This window comes from Chlamydotis macqueenii, chromosome 3, assembly GCF_036417535.1.
Source record: "Chlamydotis macqueenii isolate bChlMac1 chromosome 3, bChlMac1.mat, whole genome shotgun sequence".
Classification (NCBI taxonomy): domain Eukaryota; kingdom Metazoa; phylum Chordata; class Aves; order Otidiformes; family Otididae; genus Chlamydotis; species Chlamydotis macqueenii.
The window spans coordinates 98,476,406-98,503,998 of NC_141558.1; the positions used below are offsets into that span (position 1 = coordinate 98,476,406).

At 43.2% G+C, this 27,593-nt stretch overlaps 1 protein-coding gene across 2 annotated transcripts in view; it reads right to left on the bottom strand.

The window, feature by feature from the left end:
- PGBD5 (piggyBac transposable element derived 5) overlaps positions 1-27,593 on the bottom strand; it is a 67,358-nt gene that overhangs the window by 13,862 nt on the left and 25,903 nt on the right. Inside the window, exons 2-4 of one of the 2 annotated variants that reach the window (XM_086745360.1) lie at positions 21,493-21,920; positions 12,929-13,063; positions 1,010-1,190 (exon numbers count right to left, since the gene is read on the bottom strand). In XM_086745360.1, coding sequence (XP_086601486.1) covers positions 1,010-1,190; positions 12,929-13,063; positions 21,493-21,920 — 744 coding nt within the window. Of the gene's footprint in view, positions 1-1,007; positions 1,191-12,928; positions 13,064-21,492; positions 21,921-27,593 lie in introns of both variants that reach the window. The other variant, XM_086745361.1, reaches the window with a different exon arrangement.

A 27,593-nucleotide genomic window follows, 5' to 3' on the forward strand; every position in this document is an offset into this window, starting at 1 on the left:
ATGCTCTAAGTGGGTTTAATTTTCTGCAATGCCAAAAAAACATGCCAAAAGCAAAGCTCAGTTGTCAGTGGTGTACTGAAGAGGGAAGCGACCCCGTAGCCTCCTCGTATGTGATGCATAATGGCAGCCTCCAGTCCTACTGCTACAAAGGATCTATTCTACCCTCCACACCGACTCTGAAAGGCCATGCTGACTGAATAACGAGCCAAGAGTTACACTGAGATGACTTATAACTGACTGTCAAGAGTGCAGGAGCCTGTAATTTAAGGGGAGTCACAAGTCCTCAGCATTTCTGAAAGCAAAGTAACACATGGCTTTTCCACACTCAAGGTGAGGGGACATTTCACAGAGAGGATGACCTGGGATTATTCTCTACACTAGCAAGAAGCTGCCTGGGAGAGCTGTATGGACGGACATTTTGCTGGCAAGTGTGCTTTTGCTAATGCAGACTTTATTATGCTTTCAAAACTAAAAACTGTCCTACCAGGCATGTTGATACCAGCACAAAAAAGCAAACTTTGCTAGGGCTTTTGCAATAGCGTAAAATGTCATCTAGAGAAGTCACACCTTTAACAGGCATTAATCCAGCAAGGACTTCTAAGGCACACCTTTAAGGATTCATACCATCCCTAGTCTTCCACAATGGGAACAGAAGAATCACAGGCAGCTAGGAAATCCCTTGAAAAGTCCCTCAGGCCATATAGGAGATTAGACCTCACATTTCTAAGGCAAACAACAAAAGTACAGGCTTTAAATAACCTTATTTAAAATGTTTTTACATCCCCATTTTGAACTTTAAGAAGATTTAAAGAGGAAAATTTAAATAACAACTTAGAAAGTCCTCTGTATAGTACCTTTGCATGAATGAGAACTTTTACCAGAGATGACCAATTTATACACACAAGGAACTGAAATATCAGTAAAGCCTTTTGGGAGTTTTTTTAACTCAGTGGCAGGAGGCCCCTAGGTCTGTTAATCATTAAAATGCAGTGAGTCACCCGATACACACCTTGCTTCTCAAATTCTTCAAAGAGATTCAGGCTGGTAATGCTTGGGCCAGTGAAGATGATGTAGTTCTTCCCAGAGGCATTCTGACAAAGGCTTTTGGCCACCATACTGTGAAGCTGCGGTTTGTTCTTCAAAGCATCCAGCCCATCAGCACCACTCCCTTCCTTGAGATGGACATAAATCTTAAATGAGAAATGGTAAGAAACATCAGAAGGTTATATGGAATCCAGAGGGAGCAGATGCAATTGCTAACATACCTGCTCAGCTCAACTGGAAACAAGCTGAGAATCAAGGTAGCAGATACTTTTTATAAACTGCTAGTTAATCTAAAATCCCTTTCAAGGGGCTATTGCTTTAAAACCACCTAAGGTTAGCTGGCACAGCTACCAATAAACACAGCGTCCTTCGCCTTAGCTTAAGGGCTTCCTGAGGTTCTTGTCACTATTGTGCAGTGTGAAGATTGTTTGCTTGGCAGGAAAAGACTCCGGTCATAACTGAGATTATGTGTTGTTCTGAATCTGCATAGGCTTCAGTGCTGCCAGCAAAAGGAGAGCATGGGAACCTCAGTTCCAAAAAAGGCCCCTACAAGATGACCAGAAGGAAATGGCCCATTAGCTTCCCTGCAGTAACGTTCAGATTTATTTCTGTTGGCAGCAACCATTAGGCTGTGACGCAAGGGCATGTGCACCCCTGCAAATGAGAGAAGCCAGCAACACACATACCCAACCAACCAGAACATCCTCATCAAACTCTCCGGGCAGAGCGCTAATTCTTTACTTACATTATTATTTGGAAACAACCTACCAAAACAGAGTGAACCAGGAACCAGGCTACAGCGCAATATGCGGCTGTTAATGGGGAAATGTCTGGCTCATTTGGAGCAGGCTGCAGTAGTTTAGGGTGTAGCCTGCTACCGTGCAGCCCACAACGCTACGCATTTCAAGAGAGCCGTCACCATCATCTGTAGGTGGACACGCATGTTTGTGTTAGAGCGCAGGGACATTTATCTCTTAGTAAGGTGACTATAATGAACCAAACACAGTCCAGCCAGTATACTCATCAACTGAAAGAGCACTGAAGCAAAATTATGCCTTCATTCCTACAAGTGATCCCTCTACAAGAGGAGTCTTCTGCATTGTCATGCAGAGGGAGAAAGCACACAACCCATCCTTGGTACATAAGCCTTCAATTTTATTTCACTGACAGTATTTTACAAGCATAACTTTCACCAATGTTGAGCACCTATTAAAATCAACTAGGCATCTGACCTTCATCTTGTTCTCAAAGTCAGCAGAAATAATCTGCTGGAAAGAGAAATGAGAAGCAGCAGCCACTCTGCTCGGTCACTCCAACAGTACTGTAACACCATGGAACTTGCAAAGATTTAAGAGCACACACAAGTGCACATTTTCTGAAAAAAAAATGCCCAGGCCTGCCTTTGTTACTTTGTCTCCGAAATACTCAAATCTTTTAGAAATTCCAGAAAATTTTACCTGTCAGAAGAGAAAAACCTGAAATTTGCTCAGTATTCAGGGGCAAGGAAAAGGAATGTTGCCTTGTTTGTTACAGTGATGTATCCACAACAAACTTTTGCTAAACTTGCTTGAGACCACAACCATCCAGAACATACAGCATTGCTTTCCTGTATATGCACCTGTTTCTCTTACCAACACTCTCCTTCAAAAAGGAGGTACATTACAATGCTCAGAGAACAAAAATGCTCACGTTTGCAATAGTGCTCACAGCAATTTATATCTCAATGATCTTAGAGAGGAACAAAATTCAATTAAACAGCTAGTCCCTATTTTAGATGGTGTTTCTCCCAGCACTGGTATTCTAGACATATTAATGTAATATTCCCTAGCAATTCATACATTGTGGAGCAGACCCCAGAGGAGTGTGCTATGTATGAAATCTCTGAAAAATGAGACATAATTTGTGTTTTGAAGTAACTGATGTGCAAAAGAACAAATTTGGTGCAAGGATGAATATGTGCTAATTCCAAAAAGAAGTACAGCACATATTAAAAGGAAGTTTTAATATACATTATTTATATTTTTTTAAAATCCCTTTTTTTTTTGATAGAAACAATTTCCATATGAGGACAAAGGCAAGAATGTTTGTAGATTCCCTGACCATGCTCCACTCATTTTTGAAAGCTGTCAAATTTGTGCTTTCCCCAATGCTAAGGCTGAGGACTAGCTAATTACACTAAGTCATTTAGGTTCTTAATCAGGGCTCAAGAGAGCGAGCAGCTTAACAGTGGAATGCATAAAAGGGTCAAATTGTTCCAAACTTACAGCAAAGACATTTCATTATTATTGGCATTGAAATTAAGATTAGGTTACTAGTATGTCAGCACAGAGACCACACATCAAGCCCTTAAAATCTACAGACAAGGCAGCAGAGACAGAAGATGCAGACAGATTAGTTTTGACCTTGGATTAGCAGTTGAGCTGAAAGCAGGAACATCTAAGTCTAGGAAAGTGTCCTACACCTCCCCTCCCCTATTGCAGTAAGTCAACCAAGAGTCTCTTTGGTTGCATGCTCACTTCACGTTCCCCATGCAGTAGCCCCCAAGAGATGGGACACCGTGCTGCTGAGCTGACTGGTCACTCACCACAGGCCAGTTTGGGTCTGCAAGCAGCTACTTTAAAGCCCATGCCCACCATGCAACTGCTACTGAGAGATCACTGTTTCCCTACTAGGATGCTACATACTCTGTAGGTTTTGTTAGCAGAGTTCCCTGTGCACCTGGCACCCTCCCTCTGCACTCCCCTCCGTCTTGAGGGTTCTTGCAATGGCCACTTTGTGATTCTCACCCCACTCTTGCTCTGTTCACCTTCCCAGTGCCCTTTACCAAAACATTCATACTCGCTGCTGAACCCTACCTCCTCCTCCAAATGTTAAATATCTCCCGCTTTTTTCTTCTTGGACATTCTCCTGCCTACCCAAGCACAGCCTTTATTCTTGGCACAGTTTTTCCTGGTTTGGAGAAGCCTAATTCAAAGCTTTATCATGCTCAGCTCTGTTGAGAAGATGGGTGACGGCAGCATCATGTTGGAAGGCATTAAGGCTGCTGTGAAACAGCAGCTGGGTACAGACAACTGGCAAAGGCTGAGCTTCAAATATCCTTGCAAGTGCCCACGATCCCACATAGCCTTTCTTTTCCCCTCTCTCTGTCCTCTCCTCCAGCTTATTTAATTCTACCTCAAATCAGTAAGATCCTGCCTACAGGAGCCCACAGCCTTCCTCCCTGCTCTGTAATGCATTAGAAGTGGTATTTAACAGTTAGCAGTCTGCAGAAAAAGCAGAGTCGCCAGAAATTGGCTGCAAGACTTTCACAGGCACAGTCAGGAGCTGCTTCCCAAGAATGTTTGTTAAACTATCTGCCAGAGCTTCTGGTTTGCCCCGTGACAGCATTAGAGCTTTGTGCCCTTTCCATGTGCTCCAGCAGCAAAATGTCATCAGAAGCACAGGCCTGACAGCTGCCGCTGGACAACAGATGGAGATGTTGGCAGCAACATCCTCTGCTTCTGCGGGTGACAGTCAAAGCAATGCTTCTTGAGTATCCACAGAGATCACTTTTACTGTGTATCTTTTTCTAGTGGCTACTGACCCATTTAACCTACAGCACCAAATGGGATAACTTCTACAGATGCAACATCATTTGTTTTAGGAGGCAACTACAGGCTGAAGGTCTTTGCGATGCTGAGACAGAGAAGGAGCACTCTCTAGTCATCCCTCAATTCTTCTTTTCTTATCAGAACAGCTACACTTTCAATTCTGCCATCTTTCTATCTAGTGCAGCCCTACTGCACCAGACACTTTTAAGCCAACATATTTTAATCCTGTGTGCACAATACCAGCACTCTCTTCTCACACCATTTAACTCATCCCTCAAACGCTCCTCTCTTCTGCTTCAGTCTCCATGTAGCACCCTAACAGTCTCTTCCCCTTTAAAGACTGACAGTAAGAAAAGACCTTCACAGTCTCTGGCTCATGTTTCCTTCCACCTACAATTGCTTCTGCCTCCTCCCATCACAAATGCAGAAGTAGGTATCAATCAACACACCTGAATGCCAGAGGGACATGGGTGAAGATGGTGCTGAGCTCTTCCAAATCATGAAGAACAGTACAAACTGTTCTGGAAAGACCATTTCCCTACACAGAGGCAGTATCAGGATTTCTGAGAAGGACATTTCACATGTTGACAGAAGAGAGGCAACCCAATCACCTGTCGTTCAGAAACTCAAACCAAGTATGTTCAGCCTCAGACACAGACTGCTAGAGAGAGTGCTATCAGAGGAAGGAAGACTTTACAGTAGACATCCATGCTACAAGCCAACAGGAATTTCCTTGTTCTGTGCTTGCCATTTACTCTATAGAAAATTCATGTGGAAGGTTTGTAAGGTCTCACTAGAAACAGGGTAAAAACCAAGCATTTAGGAACAAAAGCTGCATCTTGACTGCACATTTAAGAGTGCCCTAGAAATTAAAATATTGGTGATTCTGCTCATATTCAAAGCTCAAATGGCAAATTGAAAGCACTTGTGAATAGCTCATCCCAAATGCTCCACATTCATATATAATTGAAACACCCCAAGGTACCATTCTCAAATGAAATAGATGACATTTGGAAAGAAAAAAAAAAAAAGGGCAGCGGTAGCAAGAAACAGTAGGGAGATTTTGAAGGCTACATTGTGCAAAATATCTCACAAAGGGCAGACCCTAAACAACGACAAAACAGAAGACAAGGTTTTAGATGACACAGTTAGAAAAGCAGAACAACAAAAAAAATGGGACTGTCATACTTTTTGGTTCCTGAATAGCTATCAAAAAAACTACTTCATTTTTCTGTAGACTTCACAGCCAAATACTCAACTGCTCATTCCTAGCACCGCTCTCTAGATCCTGCCTGACTCTGTCTTCCCCTGTCATCCTAAACCTCATCTCTAACTGCTGCTGTTACCATCGCTGTTGGGAGACCCTCCCGTCCAGTCCCACCCCAAGCCTTCTGCAGCCCATATTCCCCCCTGCTTTAATGCCCTCTTCTCAGCCAGCTCTTAGGTTTAGCTCTTCCTCAGCAGCTGTCGGCACCCCATGCAAGGGATATGCAGCTTTCCCAACCTGTTCCCAGCTAGCCTTTGGGGTTCCCTACAAAGCTCTTTCCTTGGTTCTCCTCTCTTCAACCTCTGCCTCCTATTTTGAATTATTTCAATCTGCACTTACACACAGATTCAGGTAACGTCTTTGTGCTGAGGACTGGCACGTCCCTGTTTTGTCTGCACACATTCTTCAAAGTTTCTAACAAGATCTTTCCAAGACTGGCAGAAAGATTTTGGTAGAGTTGATAATGCAAGCCCAATGTAGCTTAAAATAAAGCTCTTTCTTTTCCTTCCCATGATATCCCTCTTCCATGTGATTTCTTTATAACTGAGGACACTACGGCATCGTAATTGTATGGTGGATCAACAACTTGTGGATCACCAAACGCAGATCTATCTCTGTAGCTTCACCTAGGCCAGCCACATTATGTCAGGCAGATTCACTATCTGTAACACCTCCATGATAAAGCATTTCCTATTCTTTCAAGCACTTAAGAGCTGCCTGGCTCTCCTCTCAATTACTGCAATCATCCTTCTTTCTTTTGGCCTTGCTTACACATATCTTGATACAGTATGCAACAACAGTGACATCCCATCCTCAGAGATCACTGTGCTTGGCCATGTCAGCCTTCTGCCAGTTCCTCTTTTTGCAGCACCCAATGGAAGTGGGGCTGGAAAACAAACACAGGCCTTTGGGGTTTAGTCCTCCCTGTTGAGCTCTTCCTGTACCTTTTCAGTACACTGATTCCCGCCTGCATGTGCCCTGTGAAGCCAGGCATTCCACCACTGATGCCAGACAAGGCCATGTTTGCATCTTTCCATGCTGTCCTTCTGCCGGGCTGGAAATCACTGCTAACATCTGCAAAGGTCTTTCCTTTTGCTCTTCAATACCATCCTTAGAAAGGATGCAACCCACACAATGCAATTGCTAATTATGCATTGGTGCTGCTACCTAAAAAGCTATAAAATCTTGAGGGAAAAAAAAAACAAAAAAAACCCCAGAAGATGACAATTTAGTAACATCAAGGACCCAGCTCATTTCCAAGGAGCAACAAGGCTGATTGCCTGGCCTGTGCAGCTCACTGGGAGCAGGGAGTATACTGGCACCTAGCAGTGTGCTGGTCCCAGCTCTCCGCTGTGTACATCACCCAGTAAACACTGCTGCACACATTCTGCTTGCAGAGCTTCTGAGCAGCCAAAAGGTGCCCAAACTAAAGGGACTCACTGTGGGAGGTTTATGCCTCCATCTTGCATTTAGATGCTAAACTTGCTAGAGCAGGGATTGACTTTTTGTTCTGCCTACGGCCCCCAGCACAAAGGGATGGGATCCATGAGGGGTGTTCCTATGGCAAAACTATTAAGTGAGGAAGAAAAAAACCACTATTAAGGCTCTGGTGCTTTTATCCTCCTTCCCCAAGCAGAGCTGCACTGAGTGAGAACAGCTGCAGAAAGGAGACGACTACACAGACAGTTTTAGCATCAGAAACTCCAAGCACCGAAGACAGGAACTGAAAAATAACCCTCATTCCCACCTCAAAATAGACTCTAGGACTGCATGTAAACTCTGGGAGGGATCTTTGAATTAGGTCACATTTAGATGTTTTATTTCCCCATTCATCTAGAAACACAGTAAGATTTTAAACTCTACAGAAACGAATGAGGCTGGCCCATCGCACATCTGCAAAGCTACCTTCCCACTTAACACTGGTGAGCAACAGGATAATTGACTTTTGAGATCTGAGATTCTCAGACACTGACAATGCAGAACCACACGCATTAAAAAGCCAGGGCCTGGTAGGAGCCTGAGAAAGCAAGCAGATAGGATTTTCCAGCCACTGACAAACGAAGGCGATCAGATTTCCTGGGATCCCCTCCCAGCCAAGGCCTGACCTTGAGAACCTACTCAAAGCAGCCATTGCATCTGTGCATTCCAGATGCAACTGCTCCAGCAACAGAGAAATTATCAGGGCACTGTTTAAAGAAACCCAAGGGCTCAGACTAATCTCCAAACAGAACTTAAACAGCTGAAACACCAACATTTCTGAGCAGCTTTATTAAACAAATGCACAGATGGTTAACTCTCCTGCAACGCTGACCTTGAAAACAAAACTCTCTCCAGGCTTATTTACCCCTCCCTCTCCCAGCGACTGGAATAAAAATAAATATAAATAAATTCTTTGGGGCACCATCTCAGCCTCCCTTAATTCTGGAAGTAAGTCCTTACTCTGTAAAATCAGCAGAGTTGTGAAGTATTCGAGCTGACTGGACTTGCTCTGTTTGAAATAAAGACTGAACTATAGCACTCACTATAAAAGCATGATGTTTACATTGTTTTCTTTTTTTTTGCTGCAACTGAGAGATACCGTAAGAAAAGAAGATGCTGTACAGTGGGAAAAGCAACAGAAAGCAGCAGAGGAGGCACTGCCATTGAGCTGAGCTTCTTCCCAGCTTTGCCACTGATCTGTGGAGCGACCTCAGCTATCCCACTTCACTGAGACTGCTGCTCTTCAAGGAAAGAGTAATTTCTTACCCTCTCATGGTGGGGCCACCCTGATTCACCTTCCACTCCTTGAATACCTCTATAATTCAAGTCACTGATTGTTCAGTAATGTGGGAAGACTCATTCTGCAGCGACATCCGTTCTTCTTCAGGGTAAGCAGTGGAAGATAGAAACTCAAATGCCGTCCTAGCACAAGGATCTAAAGGACTTCATAAATCTTAGTGACATATTTCACAGGTGTATTACTGAAAATAAAATGCATTACTGCAAGAATTTCTGCTAGTGAATAAAAGCAAGTGCAGAGCCCATAGAATTGGGGGTGGGGATGGAGTGTGGGAAGTCAAGAGTGTCCAGAATAGCCTCAGAGAACAAATTTCATCCCAAGGAACAGGAAAGGATACACACATCCATAAAGTAATCCCTTCTCCACCATGATATCATAGGTTTTTTTAGCAAATAATTAGGCTGATGAGCTAATTCCATTACCACCTATCATAGTGATTAATACTGCCTGACCGTCCCTTTGCAATGCTCTCTACCATCTACAGGCCACCTTCCATTTTGTTGATTGATGGCTTTTTGGGTCAGGGACTGTCTTCAGGGTTATGTTTGTGCCATGGGCCTGTGGTCCAGAACAAGGCACTATGAGAATAGCTCGTCCTGCTTGATTCCCCATGGGGTTCAGTGCACGGCACCAGCTTCCTGTGCTTCCTTCTCTTTCTACAAAATCACAGAAGACCTTCTTGTGCAGGAGGAGCTGTGCAAGGACTAAGCATCACTTAGTAACAGCTACTCATGACCATGTTCATTCCTTATGAGCCACACAAGAAAAGGAAAGAGAGCATGATGTGCCCTACCAGGACAAAAAAAACCTAAGCCTGATCAGGTTTCTGGGAACTCTCAGCAGTTTTTTATGAGCTCTGTTGCTATAGCTAGAATGAGAGTCCTACCAATAATATTTATGCACATCTTTTACAAGCAAATGTCCTAGACTTTTTAAGAGAAAAAGAGAGAAATAAAAACTGACACAATTAGAGTTTTGATTTAAATAGGATGACTTACTCAGCAAATACTCTAAGAAAAAAAAACACTTCTAAGCTCCTGCAGTCACTTAAACTCCAATCACGATATTAAAAAATAGGTTTGAAAAGTGGTAACACATAGAGGGAAACATATTGGAGTGAAATGAGTAAAGTAGAGAGAAGATAGAGTAGAGAAGGACACCTGAGGTCCTGCAAGTCGAGTTTGCTGTTCTCACTGAATTAGAAATAAAGAAATGAGAAGGCCCCAAGTCCTCTGCTACAGCAGCAGCTGCTGCTGACACCTTAATGTCCAAAAAGAAGGATGGGTGAAAAAAGCAACAGTATCAGGGCAGTTTTGCTGCCTACTTTGCTGAAGTCAGCCCTCCTGGAGCCCTTCTAACCCTCTGAAAGGTTTTGTTCATGTTCCCAGCTGCTGTAGACGTATAGTTATTGTTTGAATGATCTGTCCTTCCTGCATATTCCTACTTGTGCAGCTGACCGTCAAAAGCTACTCAGCAAAGCAGCTATTCACTGCAACAAGATACTTTGCTTGAGAAATTCTGAAGCAGAGATATGATCTGAAATCCATCTCAAACCAGACTTAACTGTCAGGGTGGAGTCAGGTCATCTGTATTACAGAGGACAGAAATATATACATTATTTATATTATATATATATATATATAAGACCATGCACATTATTCATGTTATATGTATAAGCCTATACACCTTCTTATATCCACAAGCAATATTTGGTTTTTGTGCCACTTCTGTTCCATGAACGGCTTATTGGGCTGGACTTTTAACCAAACACCATTTGCTTAAAAAAAGCAAATGATAAGCCATCAAATACTCAAAAAAACAATTGAGTTTGGTTCATGAGAACAAGCAGACAGAGGAATTTGGGGAGTCAAAGAGCTAAAACTTTGAACAGTTACAACTGCCCTGTGAGCTGCCAAGCAGGAGTTGTTCAGAGTAGCTCAGCACGCGGCTTCTAAATAGTGATATCAGTTTTATCAGTTTTCCTAACGAAAAACAAACCAACCCACTCTTTTCATCATAGGAAAAGCACATCACTGGGAAAAATGGGCATGTCCTCAAATCATTCAAGTTTAGACGACCTTGCTTTTGGTAACAAGTATCACAGACCTCTTGAAGTTCCTTCCATTCCTGACGAGCTAGTCATGTGTTTCATGTCCCTCTTCTGCTTGAGCTGCCTCACCTTTTTATAGCCATATATTATTCAGACTTTTGAAACTGAATTAACCTGATTTATGAAGTTTTTATAGTTTATTTTAGCCTGAATAAAATGACCCTGATGTCATCATGTGGAAACCACGAGGAAGGGAATTCATACAGATAGTATTACAGAATACCTACGTATTTCCAAGTGGGTGCTGTAAGGTTTTTCTGACAGTAGACAGGTGACAGAGCAGTCAGGCCTTAACTATCAGGCAGCAAGTCCTTCCTTCATGATGGGCAGTTTCACGAGAGATGGAGGTGGAGGTGTGCAGATAAAGAGGGAAAATACTGGATTTTCTTCTTACTTAGATCAATTCTCCCCATACATTGAACAAAAAAAAACACCCCTCTGTTTAAATAGAGCAAATAAACCAACCAACCACTAAGTGCTTTGGCTTCTGCCAGATCCCTTGTAGGTGTCACACATAACTGAATGCAGCATTCCTAACATACCATAGTTGAAGCTCCCCATCCTCCCCAGACTAGGTTTTTCTATTTTAGCCTGAATGTTCATGTTCCTGTACATTCTTTTTCACCCTTCCCTAGCGTCTCTCTCACCCAATCATTTTAGCATGATGATAATTACAGTCAAGTCATGGAATTAAAACATAAGGCAGCTGGTAAAATGATTCTCGACGTCATCTGGATGCAAGTGAAGCATGAGTATCTAATTCATTAAGGGAGCAAGAGGATTAGGGTGGTGCTGAGCTGTTTCACATGACATTCCATTAATTTACTCTCTCAGTGGACAGGACAGGAGATGCAACATAATTATAGCTCAGAATCTGAAACCTCTGCTATGTCTGAAGACTGATTAGTTTGGTGGCAGTTGGCTGAGGGGAGCATGGCAAGAGAGATCAGCAAACTTTGTGCTTGCTGCACCCATTACGCTTCAGTAATAAGCTGTGTGGGGGACTGGTGGAGTTCACCTTGGAGATTAAGGACACTGCCTCTGTGAAGCAAATCACTTTCCAAAAGCCTTGAGCGCGAAAACTTCCAAGGATGCTCCACAAGGTGAATCTATTCTGTATTGGACAAACCAACTGCTTCAAAAGCTGGATGGAAGATGTATGATCCTAATTTTCTTCTTAGAGTGAATAGCATTGCTGAAAATGCAAACCCCTTTTCCCAGTGAGCCTTTTTTTCTTGCATAGTTACTCAAACAGTCATAGTTATTCACTGATCAAATTTTACTTTGTCGGAATGTTCCAATTGCAGCAAATCCACAGGCCCTGCAGTTTTGATGTGCAGTCAGCCTGAGCAGCTAGCGTGCACGTCCTATCTGCACCTCTGAACTGCTGCTCTGGAACATGCAGGACACCACATTTTCACAGAAGCTCTTGGAAAAAAAAGAAATATCAGAAAATATCTGCCCCCTCACCTCTAGGTATCAAAAGAAACAGCCAGATTTTTCAAGAGCTCTCAAAAATACATCAGCAATTGGGGAATCTGAGTATTTGAAGAATCGTTCCCAATGCTTTATAACACTAAAAACAAACCCTTTAACACATGCCCCACTCAAGCTCGTATCTCACCTTGAAATGATATCAGATTTTATTTTGGTAGAGAAGCACAGGTGTGAAAAGAGATGTAATAGGAAACCCTGCTAATAAGTTTCTCACAGAAAAATTGATATCTTGATACCACATTGATTTAGTCTATTGGACACCACTGGCTATCACAGATGCAGCATAAGCTGACTCATTAAAAAATGATAGAAGTCACAGTACCTAGACGTTTTGATAAACTTAGGATGTACAAACAGACAGACCTTTTAACTCCATTTCAATTTAATTAGCTTAGGGCTGGCAGACAGACAGACAGTATCAGAGACAGGCACCCTCAGTTACATCATACAGCAAACAGAACATCAGGAACTTGTCATCACTGTCCTTCAGATCTCGTATCTGCAGGAGTCAGAGGTCTGCTGCATTCAGATTGTAGCCCACAGCGAGGCAATGAAGAAAAGTGACTGTTAACTTTTGGTCCTGCAATATATTTAAGGGCCTGCTGGAACTGGATCAAGACATCTTGAAAGGTAAAACCCACCTGGCAGATGAAACCAGTGGATGAGCACTGCCGAACCCAGAGACTGAATTTCCTCTTTTTCCTCTTGCGTAGCTCCCTCTCTGTGCATGTGGCAATGAAAACGGGATCCTCGTCAATCAGGGGCTCATGTAGTACCTGCAATTGGCATGAAAAGAGTTGTGGGGAACAGAAGAGTACATGATTACTGAAAAAAAGGCACTTTAAATTCTTCCAAGGAAATACAGTCCTTCCATTTTGCTTGTACGCATCACCTCGTACAAAGGAACAAAACCACTTTTGTTCAGCGCTAACATTCAACAAAACCCAAAAACCTGGCCAAGCACACTGCATTGTGGATGGCTGCTCTACATGTGGTTTCCAAATGTTGTGAGGCATGGCTCTGCACTTCTCACTATCAGCTACAGTTCAACATCCCTCCAAAATGAAGTTGAGGGGGCAGGGTGGGGGGATTGTTGGCACCATCTTTCTCCAAGCTTCCTCATCGACTTCATCTTGTCCGGCACAATGTCTTCCACCCAAACATCCCCTACAATATGTTGTAAGGTACACTCCCCGGTTACAGTGAAGGAAAACACACAGCAAAGAGGGAGAGAAGTTAAGGGAGAAAAAGATGTTTTCTGCTGTCACTCAAGGAGGTGGTGAAGAGACAGAAAACATTTTTCCTGGTGGCAGAAGCTTCAGGGAAGCCTCTCTTGCCTCAGGAGCTGAAAATTTTGACAGAAGGAGACAGAAAGATAAAGGACCAGAGGCAGGAATAGGAAAAGACAAGGCAGACTGGAGCGAGTAGTGAAAATCTGCGAAAGTGAAGCAATTTCTGCATTCTGCATCCAGATGATGTTAAGTGGTTCCCTGTTCTTTATAGTTTTGTTCCACTTCTCTCCATTAATTCTGTAGCAACCCACCTATAGAAAAGCACGACTACTGCCTTGCAGCTCACAGGTAGCTGTGCATAACATACACACCCCTGACTGCACTGTGTGCGAGTTGTCCAGCAAGTCACTTGTGAGAGTACAAATGCTTGGATACTGTCGAAAGGTCTCAATTGATGAATGCTGACCAAATTCAAACATCTACATCTAAACCAGAGCAAGTCACTGCAGGCTCCCCTCCTAGTACACAAGGGGAAGGAAGTCCCAGCAAGCCACAATTCATACTCTTTTAAAGGCATGTGTAAAATAAATCACATGAGTTATATTCTAAAGGAGTCCATTCTTGTCCGGTGACCATCACCCCAGGGGACAGGCTCAGATACAGGTGCCCACAACGCAGAGGCTCTTACCCTCAGACTGAGTCTTTCCATGTCTGCATGTGTGCTACTTTTGTGCACATCTGCATGCAGCCAGTGGCAGAAATGAGAACAAAGCTGCATTAAACCTGGGAGCAATGCTCGTAGGAGAGATGTGGTGGGTAAGCAATTAAGTACCAGTGATGAGCAGCTGCTGGCCTCCTGAATACAAGACGCTGGTTGAACATCACTCTGTCAGCCCAAAATAGGTACCCTGCCCTCCCCACGCAGTGGCGGCTGCAGACTTTCATTTATACACACTCCACTTCTTAACGGCTCATAAAACATTCACAGGATGATCTGAAAACACTCTTGTGAAATGTTCAAATTATACACCAAAATGCAGATGCGAGCAAGGAGAGCTGCATACAAAGCAATTTGTTCTCAAAGCTGCAGCTGCCCTGTTTCCCCATTGGAGCCAAATCCTCTTTCTCTCTCAAGGTCCACACGAAACATCGCTCTTCCTTTCCGAAGGCTATCTGGAGCATTCCACACTTCCACCTCAGGGAATTCTGACAGCATTTTGCAAATATTAAACGTGCCCTCATTCACTTTTGCCTTTCTGCCTCTTCCCTGCAGAGAGGAGGAGTGCATCCCTTGGGATGGGGTTGGATACACCATTAAGAATTCCTCAGCTTCTGGAAAAGCCCTCTTACCTGTCAGATCCCACTGAGTGGTGTGGTTCAACTGTTATCATCTCTCCCACGGTAGGATGGGGAGCAGCAGAAAGAAAAGGCTGTATAAGCATCACTTCAGGACATATTTTACCCTCTGTCATTAGCTCAGCTCCCTCCTCTGCACCAAAGCACCAGCTCTCCTCACAGCAGCTCTACTACGTCCTGCTTACCCTTCACATTCTTTCTGTCTTCTAAGATACAGTAAGGTTTGTCAGCTTCAAATTTGAAAGCAAATTTGAATTTTGAAAACCTCTCCCCATCTTCCTCTTCTCCATGCCCACACTCAGTCCTGCCTTGCTCTAGGACCCAGAGCTTCCTCTTCCTTCCCCTATCCTGAATTTTTAAGTTATTCCCATTTCTCCATAAGAAGACTAATGCTCCACTAAAGTCCCTACTGAACTGCTGGGAAAAGGGAACAAAAATGGAAACAGAGTAGGGCAAGATTTGCTGTTGCTGCAAGGAAGGAATGCGGACAGCCAGGGAAAAAAATGACAACCCTGGAGCTTGCTCTTCTTCAGAGAGGGTGGGGAGACAAGTGCTGTCACCTCTCCATATGCAACCACTGGTTCAGTAGCTGTAAAGGACTTTGCAAGCAAGGCACTGTATGGGCTGTGCCTGCTGCTGGAAGGGCTGATCCCCATCTCATTTTCAAAGGGGCTGATTTGTTGCTTCTGGCACTGGCATGGTTTTCTTATGACAAAAGCTATCCCTGTTCCCACTGGCCCACTATTAGTTTGCTCACCCTCCTCCATTCTCAGTCTCCTTGCTCCTCCTGTAATCTCAAATCCATCTCTTTGCCAAATCCCCGTGCAAAGTGGTATTTGCTCCTTCTTCATTCCCGCTGTCGCTGCAATACCCGCTTTTCCAGGAGCGAGCTTACTGCCTCCATAGCATATTCTTTTCTGCTTCTCATCTTCCTAGATAAAAATCTACTTTCAGGCTTAATTGACTCCTACACATATTCCTGGCCGCCTCTTCACCATCTTTGACTCACTCCCCAAGCCCTCCCCTTTTCCTATTCTGACTTCCTTTGATGCAAGATATCTTGTGGATTTCTTCACAGAAATTGTCCCGATTTTTTTTTCTCTCAAATCCTCAGGTTTTTTTTTCAAGTCTAAGAAGCTCCTTATCTAGTTGCTTCGCTCCCCCTCAGTTATCCCATCGTTGGATTTTTTCCCCCTCTTGTTTATAGTTATCCTCATGCCTGCTAGATCTTCTTGCCAAACTTTCACTCTTTGTTTTCCCCTTGGTTTGTACATACACTCCAAGAGTCAGAGTCCCATCTTGGAGTCTCGCCTCTCCAGCAATTGCTCCATGTCACAACATCTTTCCTTCACTGAACAAAATAGCTAGCCACTGTCAGGAGTGCCTTTCTTTCTTCTCCATTTTAGATCATCTCCAAAGCTCGTTCCACCCATCCTGCTCTCACCAAAGCCCAAAGAGGCTTGTAGGCAAAGCTTAGAGCCACTAACTCTTTTATACTTGGATTTCCTGGACTCCATTGCCTTAGATAATGAACCAACATATCCTTGAGATAGCTCATCTTCTCTTAGCTCCGTGACCACCGTCAACACAGCCTGCCTCCTCAAAAAACTGCCTCAGCTTGCCTTGTCTGTGGCTTTTGGTGGGTACCATCCAGTTGCAAACAAAGTCCCCTGGGTACTTGCATGCACAGATTCAGCCATTGCTTCTGCAATAGTAGCTTGTGCTTCTGCTGCTTTCCTCCAAAGCTCCTCCTGTCTAAGCTAAATTCTCTGCTAGCATCTGACATCTCTGCTTGCATATCTAGCTGTCAGTTCTGATTTTATTACGCTGCATTTGAGAGCATCTCTCTCCCCTTAAGATAACCCCTTACTATCTCCTTTTTTGGTCACTGCAGACATCCCTCTCCTCCTGCTGCAGATCTCACTGGCCAGTGAATCTCAATGTCAGCCTTTACCTCCAACTCCTTCCAAGGTCTTCTGAGACAGGCAGTGCCTGCATTTTCCATGCCTTCTGAGCAACAGCTCTAAAATCTTACTCATTTTAGACTTATTTTAGAGGAACAACCCACCCACCCTGTCAAGTTTCCATCCAAGCCCACAGCCATCCTGCAACAGTTTTCCTTTTGGCCTCTGTATAAGGCAATCCTGCCCTACAGATAGCTCCTGAAAGCCGTTCTCCTAGTCCATCACACTGGTCACATCACTTTTCTTTATATCTCTCTGATAGCTCTTTTTCTCCAATATATCAGACAGATTCTTTCTCTTCACTTTCAGAGTCCTGTTTGGCCTATCCACATTTTACTGATCCTCTTTGTCATCATCCAAAGCTTAACTCCCACGTCCAATGGAGCCATGATTTCATGCTCATCTGCCCATTTGTTCAGCCTTCAATTGATTCTCTTTAAAGAAAAAAAATAAATCAGTTCTTACAGCATTCCATTATCACTAGGTAATTTAAAAATAGCTATAAAGGTTCATCATTTTCTGCTGTCAAACTCTTCCTAAATTCTGGCTTCACCAGAGGATCAACTGGCAAAGAGCTTACAGGACATCAGAAATTTACCTTGCTGTTCAGTATTCTTATTGCTCCTTTGCTTGTCTTTCTCTTGCTCCATGTCTTATACGTGGCCGACATCCTCTCAATACTTAGATCTTTGTGTTACACTCACAGAAGCCCTGTGACAGAACAGCCCTGGTCTGGGACCAGTACCCTTACTCACGAAGAACCATTTTGAAAACAGGAAAACTGAGACAGAGAGGTGTGACGTGAGCAAGATCTTGCAGTTGGGAAATGCCCAATACCAAATCAACATTCAGTCATGAGGACACAAAAGAACAACGAATCGACCAGCCTGGTTTTGCCCCTCTCTTTTTAGAGAAGCTGTCATCTATTGCTCTGAGCTGGTTTGGAAGAACTACATTGAAACTGCTTAGCTGTACCCCATGATATCCTGAAGAGCGAAATGCAAACAAACCCCCTAGTAACTGGCCAAACTTTAGCACCATGCCCCTGGAGTAATGTCTCTCTTTTTGCCAGGGAGTTCACTCCTACCTGAGGTAAGGACTTAAGCTGACTGTTCCCAGCTGACGTTTCACTGGACAGATGCAGAACTGTTTGGTTCCAAGATGCCAAAGAGAAGGTACTTTGGAGGGAGAGGGAAGAGGAGAGTGCCCAGAGTTGTGCTCCTGCCCTCTCCCATGCCAGCCAGGGGCAGCCAGAGACTGCAATCCTGTCTAGCCGCATCCCACTGACAAGTATATAAATATCTCAGCAGGCACAGAAGGATATTTGAGCAGTGATGTTATTTTCCTGAGCTCCTCTGGTTTGTGGAATTCAGTATATATCCTTGGCAGGTGGGTACTTTGAATATGCTGCGGTATACCTCCCGAGCTCAGGTAGGGCATCCTCCTTTTCTTCAAGCTTCCACTTGTAGACAGTAGCACAGCTACAAAGCTAAGCAGTAAAGAGACAACATTGATTGCAGGAGCAGACCCCAAACTCCACCTCTTCTTGTTCAGGTAGAGGCAGCAGTTATTTATACAAAAGACATCGGGGAGGGATAGGATGCTGAGAATGTTCCTGTCATTTCTATTCAATCTAGGTCAGAACATTTTTTTTTTTTTTTTTTTTACTTTGGAAATTGAAGCTAGCACTGCTGATACACAATTATAATGTTCTGGGCTTTCAATACTTTCATAAGCTAGAAAGCAATTATTTCCTTTTGTTTGCTCAGTATATTTAGAAAAATAATTATAATTCACTAGATTGTTCTCTTTGTTTTGGTATATTGGCACAGTTCTCTCTCTCCCTGTTTCCTTTCATAGAAACTGTGGTGTCATTTTTGCATGCGCATTTTTGGGGAGGTTACACATGAGGAAAAAACCCAAACATTTTCTGACAGAAGTTCCCCTTGAAGAATCTTTTCTAGCCCTCCAAAAAGAAAAGATCAAATCTACAGAAGAAATAACTGTGGAGGCAGATGTTGCTCTGCCTGCTGGATACAGACTGCCTGCTCTGTCCATAGGGGCAAGTTAAACATGGCATCTTTCTAACCTGTGTCCTGGAAGTCCACACTACCAGAGGAAGAAAGCCAGTAAGAAGTTTACCTACAAGCCTGAACAAGCTTGCTGCATTCAACAGCAAGGAGCCCAAGCCATTCCTCTGCTTGATGCCACTTACAAGACTTTACCTTAAAGCTTGAGCACAGATCGTGGCTCAGGCACAAGCCACCCAGATACCACAAGTCTCATGTTTAAAACACAGGTGTACCTTAAGCAACAAATCCATGTTGAACTTAGGATTCCAGGTATCAGTGACTACACAAAACCTGGACCCCTCTTCGCAAAATACTTTCAGAGGCACCACATCCAAAAGCCCATCTGAACGCATCCTTCCCCTTGTCTTTTCCCTTTGCTTCTGCGCAACTGGGTTATTATTTTTAATTATTTCTATTATTTCTCACTGGGCCTGACATTCTGGGTTTGATATTTACCACAGTCTGCTAATCTGCACTCTAAGACAGTTTCCAGGGAGAGGTCTTCTCCGCTGTGCTGAGCAGATGGGGTCTGCATCTCTGGAGACAGGTAGTGTGCAGGTCCTGATGGCACCCGGGAGGACGTTAGGCACAAGGCTCCTTTCGGGAGGAGGCCTGGAACATCCCCCAGTAGGCTACCAGAGCTACACTAGAGTATTTTTAACAACAGGTTCAAAACCTTTCTTTGTCACAGAGTTATTTTTGAAGCTGTATTTTAGTGCTTTTTGTTCTGCTCAATACCACTGAAACACACTGGATGGAAATCACTGATGTAAACACTGACAAGGGAGCAGAGAAGTCGAGGGGGAAGGAAAAGAACTGGGCTGTCGCTACTTCTTTGCTCTTTTTTGTTTGTTTGTTTAAAGTAGCATCTCCTTACCAAACTCAGCACAAGCATACATTTTGCTTACGGAAATTTAGACGTTTTGCCACTGCAACCAGGATGCTCTGATTTTGTCAATTCAGTTCTCAAATCTTGCTCGGGAACAGGGAAGGGAGAAGGGATGTAGATGCAAATCAAATGTTATCCTTTAATGGATTTGCACTCACAGCATCTCCCACTGCACACCATTATAAGCATTTACATTAGACACAGTGATCACATTTCTGAAGCCTTTATCTTCTGCCCATTGAAGTCAGTGGCCAGAAGGATTAGATTTCATATCTAATGAGCTCTGTCCCAACAATACCGTGTCTCTCGCTGCCTGTTTTGTCTTGATGGAAATGCACCTGGCTGGCATGGCTTAGTGAGAACTCTAACAGCTTTTCAGACGGCTGTGTTGTCCTGAATTGTACAGGTATGATTTTTATTGTCTATAAAACAGAAAAAACCTGTAATCACTCTCAATTTATTTTAGGCACACTTCAATGGATGTGATACATCTCTATCTTCATTAATTTTGTGCCATGGGCAAAAATGTGGTGCTTCAGATGGGAAACAGGAAGAAAAAGAGGATCATGGACACAATACCCTTTCCAAATGTCTAGGTGAAATCTTTATATTCTGAAAACAGAGACTTGATTGAAAAGTTATTCCAAGCAGTAACATATTTCATGCGTATTCCTTTTTCTTTCCAGACTTCTGAACATGACCAGTAGCAACAGCTCCAAAGGGAGATCATTTCTACAGGAACAAAGTTTAAATAATGTATGATGAGTACTAAGAAAAGATTTCTTTGCACTTAAAAAAAAAAAAAAAATTGTTCAACTGTACAGCTGTAGTTAGACAACCACCAGCTACATAAGTTCCTATATTTAGTTCCTTACATTGTCTGCCCAGTCTACGGAGCAGTCTCCCTATGGAATGGCATTCTGATGTAGCCCTAATTGCATCTAGAAATGAAAATTCATTGGAGTATGGTTTACTTTTATTCCTGCTAGTCTAGAAATATTTCCAGTTCACTGGCACTTTGGTGGCAAATCCATATACCAATTAAGCTTTTCCATAGGAGAACCCATTACTAAAAACCAGGCACAGGCAGCGCTGCAGAGGGCAGCTGACAGTCGCAGCGAGCAAAGGGACCTGCCCCCCTGCTTATTTTCCCTTTGCCCAGTCGTGAGGAGGTCACTGTGCTGCGGACCATACGGCAAGCACCTACTGCTAAGGTCAGGGACAGTCACTCCTAGCAAACTCAGCTCCTGCATCCAACCCTCAGCCTGTAGCAGGAGCAGCTACAGGTTTTCCCTCCAGCCCAGATGCACCAGCTCTGCCCTTTCCACTCTCCCTCACAGGAGCAGCCCGCAACCTCCCATCCTCAGGACAGCAAAACCCAGTGGTGCCAACCTCACTGAGAAGTCTCCAGGCTCGTTTAGACCACTAAAGCAAACAGCCCCAGCTTGGAGAGCATAATTTCTATTGAAACATGCCAGGTACCTGCACTGCAGAGCTGTAAGTCAGATATTGCTGAGCAGTCACATAGGACAGGGCTGCTTTCTCTCATGCTTCATGGAGGTACAGCAGCAAGGCCTCATACCGTGAAGCCCCAGGTCTTTCTTCAGGCAGCTGTGCTCTGCACTTCCAGTCATAGCAAGACAACATAGATCATGTAGGTCAGACATTCCCTGTCAATGGGTTAACTCTTACCTGGGCTTGCGAAGGTCTAAAAGCAGAGTCAAAGCCATTCTGCAGAGAGTCCAGAAAAGGCTGGATTTTGTAGAGGCCATGCGTTGTCTGGCTCGAGCGGAAGGCCACAATATGGAAGTACTTCAGGATCTTCTCAAACCGTGATTGTGTCATGATAAGTGCAATGCTCTTGTTGCTGTAGAAGCCGCTGCTCCAGATGCTGAGAACAGACTCACAGTGGTGGATGCTGGTTGATATCATGTAGCCTAAGAAGGCCTTCATTTCTGTCAAGGTGACGTCAATCCAGGCATCGTCACTACCAAACCTCTCCTGGTACTTCTTGGCATACATGTTGGTTTGCACCACCATATTCTTTAGTACATTGTCAGGGACAAAGAGTTGAAAAAAGTCCATGGCACTGGCAGTCAGGGGCATTTTTCGTGTTGGACCTAGGACAAGAGCAAGAAGGCAAGATAATCTCACTCCTGATCATCACAAGGCATGTCCAACACCAGCAATTTAAAGTAGGATTAGCTTTCCTAAAGGAGGAAAACAAGGCCAAAGGCGTGGCATGTCAGCTAGTTCCTTTGAAAGTCACAGACAGACCTCATCAGGAACCGTCCCCCCTATATTCTCTGTCCTCCTCCTATATGATACAAACACAACACACACTGAATAGTTTCTTCCTCTGCTCTGCACACTCATTAGTTCATAGCACTCAGGCCTCTGAGGCAGCATGCATTTAATTTTTCCACTTATACACTATCCGTACTTTTCACCCTCAGGAGCTGTTTTGGCCTTTTTCTGGACAGTCTTTTATTTGTCCACATGTGTGTCAAAGCAGTGCCTTCCTCAAAACAGCCCAGAAGGAAGGCGTCCGAGCCCTCCACAGAAAGGGTGCTACCCCCATTCCAGCTGACACGATTCCTGGGCACTGGAACCCTATCCCATCTTTTCTTTTGCATCTCTAGGTCCTGCACAGTTCATTGTCATTAATCCTGTGACTTTCAAATCTGCTTCTGCTCCACGCACGGATCCATGCAGATCGTGTGTATGTGCTTTTGAGTCCTGTGTCTCTGCCACCAAATTGAAGCCTTACCCTGCACTTGCACGTCCCCAAGAGAGCACACAATCAGAACAAGCCAAAGACAGCACGTGGCTAGTATTGCCGTCCCACGTCACAGGGAATATTTTTAGTGTTAAAATGTATACAATGGTCCTCTTCCTCCCATAATGTAACAAGCCTCGCAGTCCCATGCTGTCATTACTCTAGCTTTTCACTGATCTTGCGCTTTCTCTGCCAGTTTCAACTATTTCATCAGAGAGAGGGGAGAAGAGGAGGCTCTAAGGTTTGGCAGCACTGTATCAGTGCAACAAATTTAGCCAGTCAGACACCAGATTACATTAAGCTGAATTAGAAACATTGAGCCTGCAATGCCAAGGATGCAGACATCAAGTCCTTACAGTCCTCTCTCCTCTAATCCCTCCCCATAAACTAAGCTCCATTTTAAAAGTAGTGGTTTTCATGCTCCCACTCTGTGGCAGTGCTTTAGTCACCAGGTAAGGGCTATGGAGACAGGGACATCCTCCGTTCTCCTGCAGAAGCCATGAAAATCAATACACATGAGAGGGGCAGCACAGACAAACCCAACGGACGGGGCAGTGCTTAAGAGCAGTTCTACATGCCTGTGCAAAAGATAGCGTCATGACTGTAACGTCAAACTAAGAGCTGGATCCAATAAATACTCCATCTTAGTTTAACAGCCTTCAGTCTTAGGACTGTCTGAAAAACACTGTTCCTGATCAAAAGCAGGAGACACACAGCTTCTGATTTGAAGTTCTGCCTACCAAGAGTGAGTCTTCCTTGCAGCGCCTGGATCTCAGCATCAGCTCTCCCAGATGAATCAGGGCACAGGATCTACCATTCTACAACCTGGCTCTGCAAAGATCCAGTACCATGTTGGTCAGGTCACATTCTCCAGCAGCCCTGTATCTCAGCTCACATCCGTAGTTACAGCAACAACTACAGCATGCAGAAATTTTGCATGAAACACTATGAGGAACTACACAAACACTGTGGTTGGACTTGCTCTTAAGCCTTAATGTTTGGGTGCACTCTGGTGAACTCAAGCTATTAGAAGGATAGCAAAAATAGCACCAAACAGTGAACCTTCAGATTGCAAAGAATGTCAAAAAAGCCAGCAAAAGTGGATTTTTTTTTTCCCAAGTGCAGTGGGGAAAGAAACATTTATTTAAAGATTACTCTCCCATTTTAATTTGTGAGACTGAGAAACTGAAGTGAAACAGCACAGTTGAAAGCACATTGCTCTATACAGCAAGTCTAAAGAGGCCCCACACAAACCATGTTCTGGTAAGCACAGGGCAGAAAATTTCAGCTGAAATGATGAAAGGTTTTCATTATCAAGTGAAAACTATAGGGCTAGAATAGACATACTTACTTAACCTTAACTGCTATTGCAATAATAAAGCCTTTTCACAAAGAGTTCTCTTCTTTTGATCAGGAGATTTATATTCTGCTAGCACCCGCTAGACTGTTACAGCTGACATAAAATGCTCGACAAATGATTCTGTATGAATGACTTACAGTACATCACTTCCTTCTGCCCCACAACTTAATCAAGTTTCAACATTCTACAATAGATACGGCTTTCTGATGATAACACACTGCACAGAGTGTATTCCTAGTTAGAGATGAGGTCCTGAGTAGCTATTGAATACGACTCCATTGCCCAGGCAACCTTCTAGGTAGGGCATAGAGGTAGTCTTCAGATTCTTGCCTTTAGAAGCAGAAGCTGGGAATGGGGGTAACATTTTAGATCTTGCCTACAGCAAACAAGATGCATTTATAAAGCGTAAGTTGTATGAAGTGAAATATGTTGGTCTTGAGACAGGTGAATATGGACAGTAGGTATGTGCTGGACTCTGTCTTTAGGAAGTCAAGAGCAGTCAGAAGCACAAAAAGGTAATTTGATGTAATTAAATTTTCAGTAGCTGCACAAGTGTACCTCGAAAAGAGACGATGGAAAACTGCCAGGTATACTGGATAAGGACAGTCCTTTCATACCGAGCAGTCCTGCTCCAGCCACACAGAATTGCCTATCTGCTCTCCTTCTTGAAATAAATACACAAGATTGTATCGTACTGGCCATGCAGAACCCACACAGCTCTAAAAGAAGTGAGATGAATCACTTTCTGACTCAAACATCAACCTAATTGTTGACTAAACAGAATTCTGAAAGCCCCTGTATAATCTCATTGTCTTAAAAAACAGCCTTTATTGGCAAAGTGAGCACAACTGAGTCATAATTTACTGATATGCAATAAAACAAGAGTGACATTGAAATTCTGTAGGAAGACAATTGAATTTTTAACATGAATTGGGTTTTGCATAGTTAATGACTAGCCTAAAATAAATTAGTTAAATATGACTCTCTAAGTACACAAATTATCCCATATATGGAGCCAACTGCATAAGAAACCTAAATTTGCACTTTTTAAGGATTTTTACATTGACTTAAATGGCACTTACTCAGAAAACACTGATATGAAAAAGAGTTCAGTGTTCCATACACGCACCAGTTACCTTCCAAAGCTTTACTGAGTCAAATAAAATAGCGGTTTTGCCTAGTCTTTGAATAAATATACAATTTTCAGATTTTTCTCTCTCCTCTGTCCCAAAGCGTGTGCATGGAGAATACATTTCCGTGTATACATGATACGTATATATGTATGGTTTTTTGCTTTAAAAGCCAATCAAGATTTCCAATAGGTTACAGAGAGCACAAAATCACTCTTGGAGTTTCCAAACATCCAGCTGGACTCAGTGGTCTGTGCACACGCAGGGTGGGGACACAGCTTTAGGGAGCAACCTCTGGCTGGGCAGCACACACACCAGCACTAGAGCTTTGGGGTTGCTTTAGGTGACTTTGCAGAATATGGAGAATTACATAACCTTCGTCTGTTAGGATACTACGTGGACACACCAACTCTTCTTCTTTCTTCTCATCCCATCTACCAGCAAAAACGTGCATGTGCAATCAGCAGTAATCGCCCTGCAAGTCACTGCTGCTACCAGGTCCTATTTTGACCAGGTTGGTCCCATTTTCTGTTTTGCACTCAGGAGTAACGCCTCTCCCAGAGCCACGTTTTTTTAAATCATAAGAATAGACTCAAAATAAATGAAGAAGCTAAGCAGGGAAAGTCCTTTGTGTTTCCGTAGCGGAACTATGATTGCAGAGCGGAGGCTGGCCCCTCGCCCATTGCAGAGCCTGTTTTGGCTCAGCTCAGCTCAGGGCAAACTGCAGCAGCCTGGCTGGGTCCGATGCCCCTCAGGAGAGCAGGCTGCATGCTCAACTTCCCAGAAAACATACACATTGCAGGAAAAATAATAAATACGTACACGAAACCTTCTGCGTGACCATTCTTCAGGCAGCCCCTGCGCATCTTCCTCCAACCCCTTGTCTTCTCTCCTGGATGGGTTCCCACCAGTCACCTTCTTCCCCCTGCTCCAACCCCACCAGCGTTTCTAGCCTTCCTTACTGAGCAGGACTTTAAGAAAAATAAGAACTCCAGGTGAATTAACTGATTTTTTTTCTTTACTTAACTGGTTTGCAAGACTAATTTGAGTGCACATTGTTAACAGGTTATTTTACCCTTTTCCTTTTTTCCTGTTCTGATTACCGATCTGTCATTTAGTAGCTCAGAGTTCACAAACTCAGAATAAAAGATGGAAAGTTTTGAAACCCACTGTAATCTATCAGCGCTTTCAACGTAACATACAAATCTTAAGGAGGTCAAAAGCATTGTCATTTTGAGCAGGATAAATCAGATGTGTAAGAAGAAAACATAGTGGAAGAAAATTCTCTTTTTGCTCTGATGTGCCAAAGACTTGTGGTCTCATTCAAAATGTAACCAAGGTTCATGATAAAATATCCTGTTCCCTTGATAGGCCCAGGTATTAACATGTGTATGCCAAGCCAAATTGCATGGTTTGGAAACAAACCTGCTTACAGAGTTAATCCAGGGCTGACTTTGAAATTAATTTAATTTCATTACCAACTGGGCAGACCCCAATACTTCTGAATCACACATAGGAGAGGTAGAAGCATCAGTTTAATAATTTAGAGATCATTTTATTGTCCTCTGTGAGCAAAAATCTAATAATTTATAGTCATGCATGAGATGGCACATTTAAGTGTATTATATACAAATATATACCTAAAAAATTCTAACCAGTATCTGTTATTTTCTGGCAACTGGGAAGTATTTTCTCTTCTGCCATATAGCACAAGTTTCAATTACCAGGGTTTGAAAAGCCAATTAATTTCTTCTTCCTAAGCCCAAGCAATTACAGACTGTTTTATATTCCTGAGAAGTTACCTTTCCAAAAGTACACAACAGGATTTTCAGGTCTTATTTAGAGAACATCAAAAAATGTCGGTGGAAGATTTCTGTCAGAAAATACACATTCATCAAAAAAAAAAATCACGTTTTCATGGAAAATGTCAATTGATTAAATATGACAGACAGTTTAAACAATTTTTCATCTTTCTTGGTGAGTAGAGACCAATACAAAGAGCTGAAAAAACACAGCAACAAAACCCATGTTTTAATATTTCCCAAGTGAGATTTTTCAGAATTTCTGTTTCATACTAAGTTCCCTCACGTAAGATTTGGAAGCACTGGACCTTATCTGGCTTGCCAGAAAATCAGTTTTCATATCAGCTCTATTCTTAATGACCTGGAAGAAATGTACCTCAAACCACAGCCGGTTTGACAGCCTTATGACAAGCCTGTCAAGACAGCTTGAAGTAAGTGCACCTAGCAGTTATCTTCTGCGGTTTATTCCAGTTTGTTTTGGATACTGCTCTCCTGTAGAAACTAGGTAGCAAGTATCTAGGTCTTCAATGTAGGATATTACGCTATATGTATTTCATTCATCTGCATTAAAAAAAAAAAGCAACTAAAGCTTCAGTAACAAGTCTACTTTGTCACCTCAAAGGAAGCACTCTAATTTACACCAGCTGTGGTTCAGACCAATATTATAGGGCAAGCAGATGTTTGCATTTGCTGTTTCGGTAGATGAATCTTACTTTCCTTTA